The 17,345-nt window shown below is 42.6% G+C and overlaps 1 protein-coding gene across 1 annotated transcript in view; it reads right to left on the bottom strand.

Annotated features, from left to right (window-relative positions):
* Nucleotides 1-3,612: 3,612 nt before the first annotated feature.
* The window catches only part of CALN1 (calneuron 1), a 1,178,007-nt gene continuing 1,164,274 nt past the window's right edge, over nt 3,613-17,345 (bottom strand). The window contains exon 5 of the mRNA XM_078683547.1: nt 3,613-3,740. Coding sequence (XP_078539673.1) covers nt 3,613-3,740 — 128 coding nt within the window. The remainder of the gene's footprint in view (nt 3,741-17,345) is intronic.

Below are 17,345 nucleotides of genomic sequence, written 5' to 3'. Positions count from 1 at the left end.
CCGGACTGACATTCAAGGGTCAGGTAAGTGGGTATTCTCACGCCCAACCTTCTGTTTACTCTAACTCTCTGCACTCCCTGGGTCCTGTGCTAGGGAACACACATTCCCACGCCCTGTCAAGGGACGAGATGTTGCTGGAATCAAGTAAAAAAGAACAAAGAAATAAAGGAAGGACTTTAGAATGAAGGTTGGGAAACTGGTGCACCGAGTGAGCCTTAGAATGACAGCTAGAATGCAGGATATGATGTTCAAGGTGTTCTCTGCCATTAGTTAATAGGTCAAGTATCATGACAGTGTGAGCTGATAGGGTGTATGTAAACAAATTATTTTAGTTTAGGCTGCCTAAAAATAATTAATAGGCCTCCCAGTAGAGTGTAAAGCACTTTTTTGATTAGCCAATAGGTGACATTGAAATTGAACATATCTAAGTAGGCCAAGGGCACTTTAAACTGATGTGAATATTATTATTTGTAGAGGTCTGAGTTCAGGGAAGTACAAACTCTGAAGCATGCATGGTGGGATAACTCTGTAGTGCAATAAAACAAACGTTAAATTCTAAAATGCGGCACATTCAGGGTTAAAGAATGTTCTGGTATGTGGTAAAGGTGGCGAAGGATTGAGTCTAGGTTAGTGATGCATTTTTATTGCTGCAAAAATACCTGGAGAGAAAGTGCAATTGGTAAAATGCTACCGTAGCAAAACCAAACATAACAACATCAGATTGACTACTTGAGGTCCTGTAAATCATCCAGTTTAAGTAGGAGTTCCATGCAATCATAGGAGTAAATATTCAGCCTTCTTGGGGGCGGGCCTGAATACCTTAAGGGAGCCCTCTAGGGTAGAGAAAACTACACAATTGTCTTCACCCAGTTCTGCATCTCTAACAATCTTCAAGAATAGGCAGGCTAGAAAGGTGCTATGTTTGATGATGTCAGCTGGGGATCAAAAATGTACTGTGATATTATTCACCAGATGGCCCCTTTAATACTTTCTTGTAGAATCTACCATATGCTAAGGAAAACATCATCTTGTATGTCCTTCTTTTGCTGTTACTGCTACTTTTACATTTTTCGGGGACATTGACACCCCATTTTTTCGAATCAAACCATGCCTAGTGCCTTTGGGTACAGTAGATTTTCAAATCACTTCCCCAATTGTCCTTAATGTGAGCGTCTAAGGGAGGATGTTAATCCGATTTCAGAATACAAATCTAATCGTCCCACAACACTGGTTAGGAGCTCCTGGTCCAGGTCACACAGGACAATCATAATCACTCTTCTCCACTGAGGAGAAATCCTATGAAGGGGTCTTGTATGCTGATCTGCAATTCAACCGAGGATGCTACAACTGGCTAGATACACAAATGCCATGCCAACTAGAACCAACAAAATGGCCGTCATTGCGCACAATTCACAAAGAATTTGCTATAATTAGTTGTGACTTATTCTTAAATGGCATGTGCTTTACCCCTGAATTCCAGATGTAAACTAGGAGTACTCCTGGTTTACTCCATTAATTCAGCATTAGGAATGGGCCAGGAGTGCTGCAAAAGTGAGTCACAACAATATCTTTGTGAATTGGGACCATATGGTCCATAGTCACAGAATGTTTGTAGGATTAGTTGATGGCCATGCAGAAGGCCGCAATGTATATTCCTGTAATGACTCTCAACCTCTAACGTGAATCCTCTGGTTGATGCATTTAGCATCTAGTCAGAAGATTATGATATGCTCTATATGGTGAAGACTAGGAATATGCTTTTGAACTTGCATTTTTTTAACAGTGATCCTCCCTTCTAATACCACTTTCACCGTGTTGTTGGTGCCTCAAAGCATTTAGAAGAAGGATGGCCAATATCATTGAGAAGCAGATCCTGAGCATATTATCAAGGTCACAATGTATGTAACTGATCTTCTTCTAGAGTCATTGTGCATGAAATAAAAACGACAATCTCACATACAATTTCCTACTATGGCCTTGATTATGAGCTCGGCGCACTAGGTGCCGAGAAAACCAGTGGTTTGGAATTAACAATTCAAGTCGGTATCTCCACCTCTACTTTGACCTGTTCCAAGTTAATGCTGTTGGAATGGGGAATAACAATACACATTTGTTTATAGGAAATGGCGACTGGGCAGAAAAGGAGACAAAGGGGTGGATTGCAGTGGTCAAGAGAAGCAGGAGGAAGAATTGCATGCCTTCCAGGTAAAGTAGGATGGGGTCGAGTTGGGTCCAGGGACGGTGCCAGAATATTGGGCCAGTTATATATCAATGGATCAGTATACAACAAGGGATACCATATTGTTCAACCTGTAATCAAGGGCCTAATCTGGGGGCAGATATCTGATTGTTTGGAATTCATAAACATTTTACTGGTCCGTCAATTTCATTTTTTCGTTTGAAAGTAAATATATCTTTATTTGTTAATACGGAAAATTGATGCAACAAGTGCAAATACACTTGCAAACGTTTTTGTTTTCTCCCTGAGGAAAACACTCTAATCAGTTTTAGGGTGTTCACTACCCTTTTTTTCTTGTCTGTGAAGTGATTTCATCCTGGCATTGTCAGAAGTAAAAATATGGCCATTTCTCACTGTGTAACGGGGTAAGAGAGTAGACTTTAAATATAACAAACATGTACATTTTTTGGTGTCTCAAAAAATTATCAGAGTGAGCAAATCCTTTCATGATTCGAATACCTACTTTTATGAATGACAAAATTCATTTGGGTCTATTTAAAAAGAGATTGAGCAGCACGCCAAAGTTACAGGTTGAAAGTGCTTTAGGATTCAGGCATGTGTTGACACTTAGCTCTTGTGGTGGAAGGGATCCTTATCATGGTGACCATCACCTATGAGTTGAACACGATTCTGCCAATATCAATATCATTTTCCATATTGTTGCTAAGATGTTCACTAGAAACACTACAGGAGAGAAATTTTAAATATTCATCTAATAAGTATGCATCCAAATTTAGTTGAACCTTAAAAAGCATATGGATGGACATCCACAGATCATACTTCAGTATGAAATCAGTCATCATTAACTCCTTCACCCGGAATATAATTTGTGGCTAAAATTATGAAATTTTAATCCATCAATTTTTTCTCGGCTGTGTGCACCTACTTCTTCAACATTAAGGTAACGACAATGATGATTGATGCACGCATTAGCAACCCCACTGCTCACATGTAAGAGTGTTAAATCCTCATTGCCTCAGCTAGTCAACCACTTCTGAAACATGAAAGTGAATGATAGTTCCTCAAACCACTGACTGCATTAGCTCATTCTGCAACAAGAAAAAAATATGGATCAGGGTGGGAAGTCTAAAATTAGGAAAATAAATTCCTCTGGATCAAATTTTTTTAAATTTGAAGCAATAATTCACAACTTCATTATATTATTGCATTAGGAAACAAAAACCTTTAAAGCATTAAGACAGCCCTTTTGTGTCCCTGCCAAGAACATGTAGTCGGTCCACAAGTTGCTGGTTGGTGCTGGTTGCAGAAGGTTTCTTTATGCGTTTATATCCCTTAAGAAGTTCATAGATAAAAATGTTCACCCGTTGGCATGCGCATGCATGGTTCAATTGTTCACAGTGTATTACGATAGGCTACTCCATGCCATTCCGGAGAATCTGATTGGCTGCAATCAACATGACGCTAATTATGAAGGCCATGGCAAATGCGCATATAAGGCTCTTCCGTACACAGGTCTGTCGGTTCTGTTTCTGGGAGTGCACTAAAGCAAAGAAAAAGAAAATAGATATTGAAAATTAAACTAAGGCAATGGTCCTTTTCTCTTCAAACAGGAAAACATAATCAAACTTTCAATGTTCTGGATTAGATATTAACATTCAGTGTTGCGTGAAACAAAATGCAGATGAAATACATGAAACACATGTATTGTTATACTATTAAAATCAACTTGACACACCATTTGGTTAGCTGTAAAATAAATGGGTTAATGCTTAATTGGAGTGCTGGATTGAGATAATAGTCAGTGCTCGTAAAAAAAGGGGTATTTCCTCACCATCAGTTCCATCAGCCTGGTGCATAGTTGAGAATTATGAACACAATGTCAAAGTAGCAGGTTACATCATTCATACCTTTTTAGATTTCTCGTAAAAGTCTCTAAATAGTGGGGCCTCAAGATGAATCTATTGTTCCTATTTTTATTTAAAGTAAGTCTGGCACATTTTCAAAGGAAACCCCACTACCTTGAAGCAATGCAGATTAAAGTAACATACCTCCATACTAAAAAATAAAAAATATGTCACCCTACTAGATTTTCTGTTAAGGGGTAAAACAAATAAACTGAAATTTCCCCACAAGCTTCCCAGGAGCTACTCCTGCCATTCGAGTCACTCCAACTTGCCACTTCCCCCAGTCTATTTTTATAGAACAACAGCAGTCCCTTTGAGGACAAGAATTAATTTGAGATACTAATCAATATTATTAATTAAGAAAAATGTTTTTAATGTTCAAACATCTATAGATTACATTTTACAAACATTAAGTACAGTGATATGTGATCAAACATGAAGTGAAAAGATGCTCAGGCGAAAATGTGATGCATGTAACTTGAGGGTGCAATGTTTTTATCACAATGAGATAAACAAGAATATAGCCCACAAACTGTACAATAAGTTAATATAATTTGGGTCTGTATGCATTGTATAGCTGGGTGGCAAACTCCGCTCCTCCAGCAGAGTTCACAGAGGTTTGCAACTCCGCACTCCGTTTTGGAGCGTGGAGTTCAGCAAAAGATTTGTCATCTACCTGCATGGCTGAGCGCACTTACCCCAACTTCTCTGTACTTCTCCTTAGTCCTGTGGGCTTGCCAGACAAGTGCCTGTTGGCTACCACCACAGGTTTGACTTTTGGAGCATTTAGGTAGGTAGCTCTATGCCTTCCATTCCTCTCGCCTTTCCCTGATTGGCTATGGGGACGATTGGATACGAAAGAGGCCTCAGTTGTCGCCTTTACCTACTCAGGCCACCACAGATCACAGTGTAGACTGCCCACATTCGTGCTCTCCAGCACAATTCAGGCTGTCTGAGGTCTGCAAAAACGTATGCGAGGGGAGAATGTGATGATCAGAGGTAGGTAGCAGGACTGCGATGCAGAGTGTGGTGACGGGTTGCAGATTTCCTTACGATAGCTCACCGTGGACTGGCAAAACATTTATTTAAATCGGTATGCCCAAAATAGCAACACTCACCTTGAAACATCACTTCTGAAAAACCATTTACATAACGCCCTCACACAGTCCAGCTCTCAGCACTAAGCAGTACCTAGAAGTTCCACAGCATGCCATGCCTCACCAGACGGGTTACCCACATGAGTGCCTTGCTATACATCCCTAGTCTGCCTTTTTTTTTTACATTGATTTGTCTCCATTGCGTGAGGCTGATGGTGCACTGGCCTTGTACACTGGAATCTGCAGTTGGGACTATGACTCCTGCACACAGTGGAGTCAGCAGTCTGGACTTTGACTCCTGCCCACAGTGGAGTCAGCAGTCTGGACTTTGACTCCTGCCCACAGTGGAGTCAGCAGTCTGGACTTTGACTCTAGAGGACTGCACTCATGGCTTACATCAGTTTGTGGAATGAAACTTACTCTTGTATTACCAATTGTGACAGCAGTAATTTGTTTTATAAATGTAACACCAGCTGCCACAGTCTTCTGGCTTTGATGTTTTATTGCCCAGCTCAGTGACAATCGTTTTATTGACCTTGGAAAGATGAATGGGTGCATTTACTGTGCTGACATTTGAACCTGTGGCCGTAAGTTTTCTGCAACAGGCGTGCTAACTCACTCCCTGCCCTGTGATCTACAGTGCACCTGGTCTTCAGTGGGAAAAATGTCAGGACTGTGATCACAGACAAACTATACCAGTTTCAAGCAAAAAATGGTAATGCTTGATAAATAAAGCATTACTTCCTCTGCTTCTTACTCCCACTCACTTCCCCATCTTCTTCCCCTCTCGCCCCTTCCTTCCTCTGCCTACTTCTTCCACTTTCCTTCATTCTCTCTCCCTGCCTTCCTTCTCCTCCCTTCCCTCCCCTCTCTACCCTCTTCCTGCCTCTTTCTCCTTCTGTACGCCACCCTCCTCCCATTGCTGTTCTTGTCTCTTGTTTCTTCCTTCAGCTTTCCCAACCTCCTCACTTCCTTTCCCTCTTCATCACTTCCTTTCTTCTCTCCAGTGCCCTTTCTTCTTTGCTCTCTCTGACTCTCTTCCTAACCAGATGGTGAATGGGGCTGGGAGCGGAAGCCAACTCAGAATTGGGGTTGGGGGAGGGGTTAGATTGTGACTATGGCTGAGGGCAGCTGGTATGGGATCTGCAAAACCAGGTCCTAATCAGGCAAAATAGCCCAGCAGTCATTGACCAATGGGATGCTCAGTTTCCCTGCCGAGGTGGAGGTAGCCGTTCCTCATTCGCGATGAATGCGAGTCACTCCTTTACATTGGCTGGGAGCTGTCATCATCCTCTGAGAGGCCCTGGGCTGAAGGGGGCATAGGGCTATATGTCTTTGCCAGGATTTGAATCCTGCCAGGCCTACCTGCTTACAGTGTTGGAACAGGGCAGCGGCTGATAAGAGCCTTCTTGTCCACAAGCCCTCTGGCATTTAAGTGTTCACCGTCGGGACACATTTATGTGGTGGGCACCAACAATTCAGTGGCAAAGAGGATACATGGTAAATATTGTCAGGTCCTTCGGCTATGTAAGCCCTCTCTCCTTGTCTTTTCTTGGCAGCTTCATGCCTTGCCCATGATTTTGCCATATGGGATAATTCTAGTTGAAATTCTGATGTTTTTCAAGAGTTATATTTCAAAAGGTTTGAGTTTGCTGAAACATATGGAGCACAAGATTGTTCCAAGAAAAGAATGCAATCTGTGTTGTATATGAAGGAAGAAGGGTTCCAAATGACTACGGTCAACACTGCGGGGAAAGCAAAGTGTGGACTGCATGTACACCCTTTTTCCTGCCCAATCTGATTTTCATGACTCCCCTCAACTATTTATCGCACGTTCCTAATGTTCCTTTTTGTAACAATTGTCTTCTGACCTATTGATTACAATTCATCCTATCCACGCTGGAGATTCTGTCCCGCATGTGGAGATTCCAAACCAAACAGGAGACACCGGTCTAAGTGCGGAGATTCCAGCCTAAGTGCAGAGATGCTGGCCCTAGCCGGACATTCTGGCCCGACAGCAGGCATAAAGATACGACCTTTAAATGAACTCTGAGAATACCAAGGGTCATAAAGTTATACTTTTGTCTCAGATTGCCTTTGTCAGGACCTAAGGTTGTAGACGTTCAAGGTTAATTCCATCCAAAAGGATGTAGGATAAGTCAATTAGTTTGGCCCATGAGAGACATCTTGGGTAGAACGTGATGAATCTAAACTTCAGCAATGGTACTAGTGGTCTTGTATTGACTGACAAGTTGAACATGTGGTACAGCATTGTTGGCTGTGTTCCAAGAATGACAAAACAAGATTACACACACAATCCTGTGACGCCTGTGGAGATTCCCTAGGAGCCTTAGACTAAATTCCGATTAGACATTATGGGCCCATTTGATTTGTTGGCTCAAAATAAACATTGTATTCTTCTTCTAGTGGACTATACCTTTAAGTGGGTTGTTATTAAATATGTTAATGCTGTGAATTTCAGAGTGGTAATAGAATTTTTTGAAGGAAGAGTTTACTTCGGCAGGGTTTTCCTTGGAGTTCGTCACAGACTATCGTGTAGAATTCAACTCTCAGGAAATGTGTGATTTTATGTGTTCAATATATTTATTGTTTTAGTTCATTAAAACCACAACAATACAATTTCTAATAAAAAGCTGAGAACAACAATAAAAAACTTTTTTTGTAAATCCTAAAAATTGTAAAAATCTTTTGCTTAGCAATTGTTAGCACTCAAGTATGTATGAAAATGCCATTAACAGTTAGTTGATCACTTAATATTATACAGGTGTTTACAAAAATACGTGATTAACGATTAATAAGTCCGGAGCGTTAGTTAACTCGTAGTCCGCTGTATGAAGGAGAATATTTTTCAAACGTTCTCGCCAAGCTCGCCATTATATTCAGAATACAAAGATGACGTTACAACACATACTTTTACAACGCCTACCTTTACAACGCATTTTTTACAATGCAACATCCATTACAACGCATTCCATTACAACACATGCATTTACAATGAATTTTTAAAAACTACCTTTACAATGCATTCCATTACATCGCATACTACCTTTACAACGCATACCATTACAACGCATAACATTACTTTGCATGTAAGGTAAGTATTGGATAGTGTAGGGGTAATAATTACTATACTAACTCCAGGGGGTGCAACAGTAGGGTAAGTGTTGGATAGTGTAGGGGTAAAAATTACTATTCTAACTCCAGGGGGTGCAACAGTAGGGTAAGTGTTGGATAGTGTAGGGGTACTATGTGTTGTTATGCTATGCATTGTAATGGTATGTGTTGTAATGACTGCGTTGTAATGACATGCGTTGTAGTGGTGTGCGTTGTAGTGTCATGCGTTGTAATGGTTGCGTTGTAAAAACATGCTTTGTAATGGATGTTGCGTTGTAAAAGTTTCATTGTAATGGTAGTGCGTTGTAAAAGTTGCGTTGTAAAGGTTGTTCCCCACAAAGATCTCTCTCCAGAACAATCAGTCTTATTTAACATTAGCATGCAGTAGCTCGAGATTCTCTTTTAAATGCTTGCTCATGTACTGCAAGTAACTTTATTAGTTGACAGTTCAGTAAGGTCTCAGTTGGGTCCAAGCCCGCTATGATTGCAGATCTGCACGTCCTTATTCATCTGTTGTTCATGGCGTATATTAATAAAGTGGCTTTTGCTTTTAACAGTTTAGGACATGTGCAGACTAGGTGAATGAAATCCACTTTGCCACTTCCTCATAATCTACATTCTTTCGGCCCTTTGTGGACCCATTTTGGCTGATCCGCGATGGACGGCAGTTTGCCTAAACGCAGGGCCATTAGTTGCAACTTTCGATAGACCGAGAACATGATATTTAGATACGGCGGTGGGGTGAGTGTCTTATAGTTGGTGATTACCATCCAGGTGTGTTTTCTCATACTGAGGTGGTTTTTATTTACGAGCAGAGAGCGAAATGTTGCTGATACGCTTATAGCTTGTTTGAAGGATGAGTAGGACAGGCTGGTTTTCCAGAGCTCACCTGCACAAGTTGCTGATAATGCTTGTTTTAGGTATTGGTTGTAGGGAGACTTTTGGTAATTCTCTAGTTCCTCCCACAGAGCCTTGTTCAGTTCCAATTCTGCTGCATTTTGCTTCAGTCTATACCATTGCGTAATGGTTGCGTACATTCTCCCCAGCGTTTCTTTGGTTACCCCAAATTCTAGTCTAGCTGGGGATGCGGCCTGATGGATTTGAAAGACTCTTATATATTGACACTTGTGATTTGTTTAACAGGTCAGCGTCCTTTCCATATAATGACATACTGCCATATGAAAATGTCGGTAACATTTTAGCTGTTATTACTGCTAATAAGGGTTTAAATGATGCCCCCTTCAATTTGTTTTCTAAGGAGCTAATCACCAATGTGATTTTATGCATTGTTAGGTGATTGTGCATTTAAAAACTGCTCTGTATGCTACCTAGGCTAATGGTTTTGTGGAACACATGTACAGGGCGGTTAAGAGTTCTATGCAACAAGCTGCAGAATCTTGGAAAACTCTGACAAATTTGGTAGAAGAAACTTGGTAGGCACATCATGGCTCTCTGAATTGTGTCGCATTAGGGTCACCTTTTCATCTCTGACAAAAAGGTTATCAAATTCAAAGCTCAACCTGCAGGGATAGAGGCAGGTAGAAAGTTACAGGACTAAAACATTATCTGATGAAGGAATTTACAAAAGACAACAGAGTTATCAAAACAAATATTAAGTAAATATGATGATGGGAAAAATGTCAAACATGGTGTGGAAGGAAGGTGACGCTGTTTTTGTCCAGAAGCCAGGGTTTGTGAAAAGGGGGTCTTCCAGCTCTATGGGCCCTTTCATAATTAGTGAGGTGAGGAAACTTTATTGGATTCTGGAGGTGTTTGGACCATGTCAAGATTACCTAATAGGAAGAGTGCTATATCAGTACCAGCCATCTGCACCAAAAGATTCTGCCCAGAGATCTGAAAGTGAGAAAGTAAGGAGAACAGTAACTTGGCTTAGGTTGAGTTCTTCCTAACGTCTCAATTCAGTACTTATGTTTAGCATGTGTATGAGGGAGCCAACTTGTGGCCAACCTGAAAGGTTATGATTGGGGTGGATGAAAAACTCTGATCCACTAGTTGGCCTCCCAGAGTATGCCGCTAATGTGACCGAGACGATTGGAGCCATTTACCATCCCCACCTTCTGTGCAACCGGTTCCTCATCTTCCCCGGCTGGATTAGAAAGAGCAAGTGCCTCCGTCTGAAGACACCAGTTCCATGTGCAAGATTTATTTTCGCATCGTTCACCTGCTCTGGAGTGTCGCGGGTGGTGTTTATGGGAAGATACATGCGTTTTCTACTGGGCCAGCGGAGTGCTGTGGGCTGGCTCTTGGGTTTCGGCAATTTAGTTTACCTCTGCATGGATGAGCGCCTCAGCATTATATTCTATAACAATGTAGTGCTGGAAAGGGGACTTACCTTGCAGAGAACTGGAAAGAAAATGATTACAAAAACAGGAAAAATGGTGAGAATGTCGTGTAAGTAAATGAGTGGGGGAGTGGCTATGTGCATCAGACGCTGCACTGCCTCAGGAGGGAGGGCAAAGGTCAGTGGTAGCTTTTCCCCTCAGTGCTAGGCTTTCTACAATGCTGCTGGTTGTTTGTGATTCTGAACTTGAAAGTGTAGAGTCTCTTTCTTAATAGTTCACTTTGATTTGTTTTACTTTCTTGCACTTGTACTACTATAACACAAATAAGACTAAAATGTAAAGTGATAATCTATGCAAAGGCTGCCAGACTAGTAACCACTTTTAATGCCTTTGTAGTTTGTGAAATGTTGCTACATCACATGTTTGGCCGCTTTCTCAGTCTACTTGCTACTCTTGCATACCCTAATTATTTACAAACCATCTGCTAATTTGCTATACTGGATTTCTTCTTGCACGTGCCTGTTTGTCTTATGTCTTCTGAGTCACTGTGTGTTAACTCTTATTGAACTTCTTGTGTCATGCGAACTGCAAACTAAATGACATTTAGTCATTCAGCACCAACTCTCGACATTTTAAAGCTGAATTGAAAATCTCACTAAGATAGCTTTTCAAGAGAAAGGCAAAAGTGTGACTGTTGCAGTTTCCTTAGGGCCCGAAAGACATCTGTAGTATTGCTTCTTTAGGGGTGGCTGAGCAATTTTGCATCCGCGGAACGCCTGGAATTCCACAGAACTTTCCGGCGACTCCGCGGCATTCAGCGAAGTGAAACGCCTCGAGCTCCGCCCAGCCCTAGTTATGATGTACTTATGCTAAGTTCTGTTATGAATTGCATGTTTCTCAACTTGTTTTATAATCTCATATCTGTTATAAGACATGCCTTATTTAACATACTAATTCTTGTTTCTATTGTAATTGTTATTTAGTTTTTGCTTGTTAAGTGTTGTTGTTTTCATTTTTTATATATATTAAGGGAAGGAGGTGTGCTGTGGTCTAGAAATAATGTATGCTGCTGGGAGTTCTACCAGGAGGATATCATTTACTGAGTGGTGGAGTTGGAGAATTCTAAACTTGGCAGTTGAAAAATGTTGTTCCTGTTGCTGGCTGGTGGTAGGTATGTTGTGTTACAGCAGAATACACTTCTCTACTAACCTGCTGATGTGAGCTCTTCCTTACACTGGATTATAGTTTAACAGAAACACTTTAGAGATACTACTTCCAGAGTTTAAGAAGCTATTATTGCTATTTTTCAGTGAATGGTGCATATCGTGTCATTAACACTGTAAAAGGAAATGACACAGTGTCTAAGTAGAGATAGATGAGAGGATTGAGCCAGGCCATACAAATAATTGTTTTGACCTTTCAAATTATAAAATTAACCGACTCTGAAGGTGATTTAAACTGGGCCTAAAATCTTCTGGATTTACTGCACTAGGATGCATGGATTCAGTCAGATTAAGACAGTTCCGATCAAATTTCAAACCCTTCTAAACATTTCAATGCTACAGGTTATTAAACTTCATATTTTGTTTAACCACAACACAGTGTAGATGTTACACAAGTGCGAAGTTATGTTATATGTTATATTGAATTTGTAACGTGCACTGTTACTCTAGAGTGTCCTGCCACGGAGGAGAGCGGGGTAGAGGCGGGAATCAGATTAGATGGTTTTACTGAACAGATGTGTTTTTAGATGCTTTTTAAAGAGTTGAAACTCATGTATAAGTTGGAGGTCAGGAGGGAGCACATTCCTGGCCACAGCAGCTTTAACAGAGAGTGACTGGCCTCCCAAACGAACTCTGCGGAAACGCGGGATGATCATCCGTCGGCGACAGGCAGATCGCAGAGGTCGGTTCGGCACATAGAAGGCAAAGCGCTTCCTAAGATAGGTGGGCCATGCCCATGCAGGGCCCGGTGGGCCAGAGTAATTGCTTTAAACTGCACTCACTGAACCACAGGCAGCCAGTGCAGTACACGTAGGTATTGCCACGTGCTGGATCTCCTTGAGGCACCAAAGAGGAGTCTGGCCGCGGCATTCTGAATAATTTGGAGTTTGCGCAAAAGATAGCCAGGCATGCCAATGAACAGAGCATTGGCATAGTCCAGCCTTGACAAGATCAGGGCACGGGTAATCGTCTCCTTGGCTACTCTCGGGAGAAGTGGGAAGATTTTACTGAGTGTTTTGAGGGTACCAAAATAAACTCCTGTCAGTTTTGTTACATGGTCGCTAAATCGTAGGTCCTCGCTAAACCATACCCCCAACTTTTTTGCTGGCACACCCTCAGACCGCGGGCTAGGGTAGTTGGATGGCCATAGGCAGTTTCTGAAATCCGTAGGAAACTGGCCGTACAGGAGGACCTCCGATTTATCCTCATTACATTTGAGAGAGGCCTGGGCCAGCCAATGAAATACTGAGGCTAGGCACGTCTGGGCGGTGACAGTGTCCGGGCCCGAGCCCCTCCAAGTAAATAGCAGCTGAGTGTCGTCAGCATATGCTATTACTTTAGCTCCCAGCTCCTCTGCCAGGTAAACCAACGGGGTTAAATAAATATTAAATAGCAGAGGACTCAGAGTGGAGCCATGTGGATCCCCAGTTGCCAGGTTGCTGACAGAGGAAGTACAAGGAGTCATACAGACCTGCTGTGAGCGGGAGTCCAAAAAGGATTTAACCCATTCCCAAACCAAGCCAGAGATCCCAATTGGAGATAGCCTGGCCAAGAGCAACTGGTGGGGTACCGTGTCGAAGGCGGCAGAGAGGTCGAGTAAAATCAGGGCCACCCTGCCCCCCCGTCAAGGCACTCTGTAATAGCCTCCAACATTTCCACCAAAGCAGTGTCTGTGCTGTAGGCAGATCTGAATCTTCGAGCTGCCGAAAGGCCCCTTTCTCACAGACTTTGACCAGGGATGGTAAGAGCGAGATAGGCTGGTAGTTGACCGGAATCAGAGGGTCAATGAGGATTTCTTCAGGAGGGGTAGCAATTTAGCCTGCTTCCATTGGACCGGTACAGAGGCGGACTGAAGGGAGAAATTAACAATGTCCACAACTACTGGACAGACCACCTCTGCTACACCAGCTAGAACCCAGGCCGGACAGGGGTCTGCGGGAGAGCCAGACTTAAGAGACCCAAGAATGGCTAAAATGTCTGACTCGGTAGTGGGCGGAAATGAGGTGAGCCGTGCGGAGACCGCACACAAGATCGGGGAGGTCCCCGGGGAAGGGGTCTCCACGGTTCTGGAAAGTGGGCCAACACTATCCTGAATCTTTTGTATCTTGTCAACAAAAGAGGTGGATAGCTCCTCACACCATTCATGGGATACTGAAAGTGAACTTTGTTCGGCACAGGGAGATAGGAAGCTCCGTACAATAGCAAAGATCTCCTTACTATTGTTTCGAGCAGGTGCAATTCTCCCGGAAAAGTAGTCACTTTTACCCTTCCTAATGGCCATATAGTACTCCCTCTGTGCTAATCGCAGGGTCGCCTTAGCGGTCATACAATAATTCTGGCGCCAGCAGAGCTCCAGCCTCTTGCAACCCCGTTTCAGGTCCATGAGCTTGGGGGAATACCAGGGCTGCGAGGGATGAGAGCGCCAAACGCTACCGCTATTAGCTTTGGAGCTGGCCCTGACCCCCTGAGTGATCCAATGGTCAAAGTTGGCCACCGCCCCCTCTAAATCCGAGGCGGGAGCCGGATTAGACTGGCGAAAGGCCATAGTGAGTGCTGGGAGATTAATCTTCCTGGGTTGTGGAGCGGGAGGAGGGACAGGGCTTCTACCAGACCTGCCATCCGACCAGGAAAACCTAATCAAGTAGTGGTTGGACCACGTTACAGGCTCCGGATCAGCGACTTGTATAGGGAAGTTAGAACAGATCAAGTCAATGAGATGTACACCCAAATGGGATGGAAGCATCACGTGTTGAGTCAGCTGGGTGAGGCCAAGGGAATCCAGGAGAACCCTTGCCTCAGGAACGGATGGGGGTATCCAAATGGATATTAAAATCTCCTAAAAGGAGAAATTTGGGGTAGCGGAGGGCCCGAGGGATAATGATATCATCCAATGCCTTGAGGAAAGCTCCGGGAGGACCTGGCGCATGATAAACCAGCGTCCCACCCAGTGTGAAATGAGGGGTGATGATAAGGGCAAAGTCCAGGGCTTCCCCCTCCGCCCAATCCCCAATAGCTTCACTAGTGAAGGACCATGAATCACTGAACATTACCACTGTCCCCCCCACTCTCCCAGCCCCCCGATCGGCCCTGGCAATTTTGTAGCCCCTAGGAATGGAGAACTCCACTACCGGAGCACAAGACTCGTTGAGCCAAGTCTCCATAATAAAAAGAACATCCAATTTGGCATCCGATAGCAGCTCAAAGATGTCAGACGCATGCTTCACTATCGAGCGTTCGTTAATGAGTGCTGCCTGAATCCTAGGTTTGCTGGAGACCGGGAGAGGAGGATAGAGAGGCTTGTTCAGCAAACAGAAATTACAAACCGGGCATGTCCTGGAAAGATTGTCCAGGACAACCCCTGCCTAACAGCATCACAACTAGAGCCCCTCACTTCTAGCAGAGCATCGCGGGAGTAAATGAAAGAAAATGATGGACAGAATGTTAGGCTCAGTAAGAAATGAGAGGTAGATTGGGGTAGTACACGTTTTTTGCGAATTAGGTGATTGATAATTTTTATGGAAACAATTATAACCTATATTTAGGAGTGCTCAATAAACAATTGAAACCCCAAAAAATATTACTAGTATAGTGCAGCCTCTTGTTGTGGTAGAGTATTGGAAAACTGCCCTTTCTGCAGGGTCACACTGGATTTGTTTGCCTTTTTGCTGAACCCTATTTTTGCTGGCCAAGCAGTGGTACAGTGATTGTGCTCCCACTTACAACATGGTAAAATTGGGATATGCCTGATTGCCACATTTGATTTACTCATAAGTCACTTGTATGTGGTACAAAGTGTTCCTGCGGCCTGCAAATAAAATGCTACAAGTAAGCTGAAGCATTTATTGTGCAGCCACTGCAGTGGCACTGTAAAACCTATGTCTAGGCTTACCATTGTCGCAGGCTATGCAGTGTAAAAACTGCACATTTGACATATCAAATTACCCACTTTTGACAGGCCTACACCTTCCTTCCAAATAATAATAAAACACCATTATGTAGGCCTTATTGACTATATAAAGAAGGGAGCATGGCATTTAAAAGTAGGACACATAACAAAATGAACAATAAGCATGTCCTTAAAGTGAAAAGAGATACTCAAAGCTATTTTCACTGTAACAGTGAAATCATTGGGACTCCATATTACATTTTAACACTATCAATGCTACAGCAATTCATCCTCTGTGCTGCAGCTCCATGATTCCCATTGTTCATGACGAGCTCAGCTCGTCATGAGCACACAAGCAGTGTATTGCATGACGAGCTGAGCTCGTCATGAGCATGGAAGGGGTTAATAAATGTTATCTTTGGCTAGGAAACTGCTAAACAAACTTCATGTTTTGACTTTCTGAAACATTTATGACAAGCCCAAATCACTGGTAAAGTCATATTTATAATATAAATCTTGGGAAAAGGGACTATTAGAAAGTTACCTTTCCCTTCCTGAAGTCCCTGGAAGCTAAATCTAGAGTTTGCTCTCCTAATTCTGCCTGCCAGTAATTCACATTTGAATAGGCGTGGATGAGGTGTGAAGAGGCTACCAGGAGATAATAATAGGCTGACCTGAATATGCAGAGACGACCTATCTGAACATGACAGAATATGCAGGGTGGGGCTGTTATGATCCTTTATGAAACTAAAGTGCCAAAGCCTGCTAGAATATCACATCCTACTTGATAGGTCTGCTGGAATTTTTCATATGACACTTAGGGAACACATTGAAGAGGCCTCTTCTGTCAAAGGCAAATGTTAGCTGGCAGGGCCTTTCTTTTGTCCTCCCCCAGAAAGACATACCCTGGGGATGTGGCTTCTCCACCATGCAAGATGGCGGCTGACCAGTTAGCTCCGGCATTTCACAGGGCCTCATTCCTTTTGTAATGCCACTTTCAGTATTCAAAAGTCTCCTCATGGACATTCCTTGGGGAGTCATTGAACTACAGGGTCAGGGGATTTCACTGCTTTCCTCTTCTGAGCCTGATTCTTGCCGCTGTCTCCTGTTGGAGTGCGAGAGCAATCCATTTTTTCAGCGCGCCATTCACATCTCCTTTTTTTTCTTTATATTTTTTACAAGTAATGGCAGTCTATGACAATCAGGCACTCTGGAGGCTCCATTTCGAGCCCAATATGGATTTTCTTACAATTAAGAAAATGTAAGTCTCCTCTACTTATGATTTTTTTATTTAACCTCACAAGACGACCTAGCTATATAATCAGGAGCTTTGAATGATTACACTTCTATGTTGTTAATTGTTCACATCATCTTTGACATTGTAATTTTTAGCTGCAGATATTTGCTATGTCTAGGAGGGAAATTTGTTATTAGTTGCTTTATTTTGTAATACTTTCCTCATGTTATTTTGTCTACAAGCGACATCCGAGAAACTCAAATTAACAGGGTTCTCTTTATTAAAACTTCCTAAGTTTATCAATTACTTTTATGGAGTTTTTTGGATACCTAATACCATCTTATGGCCCATTATGTTTGC

The sequence above is a fragment of the Lissotriton helveticus genome, chromosome 3_1, assembly GCF_964261635.1.
Source record: "Lissotriton helveticus chromosome 3_1, aLisHel1.1, whole genome shotgun sequence".
Lineage (NCBI taxonomy): Eukaryota > Metazoa > Chordata > Amphibia > Caudata > Salamandridae > Lissotriton > Lissotriton helveticus.
Note: the sequence above shows the minus strand (reverse complement) of the source record. Positions and strands in the feature narration are given on the sequence as shown.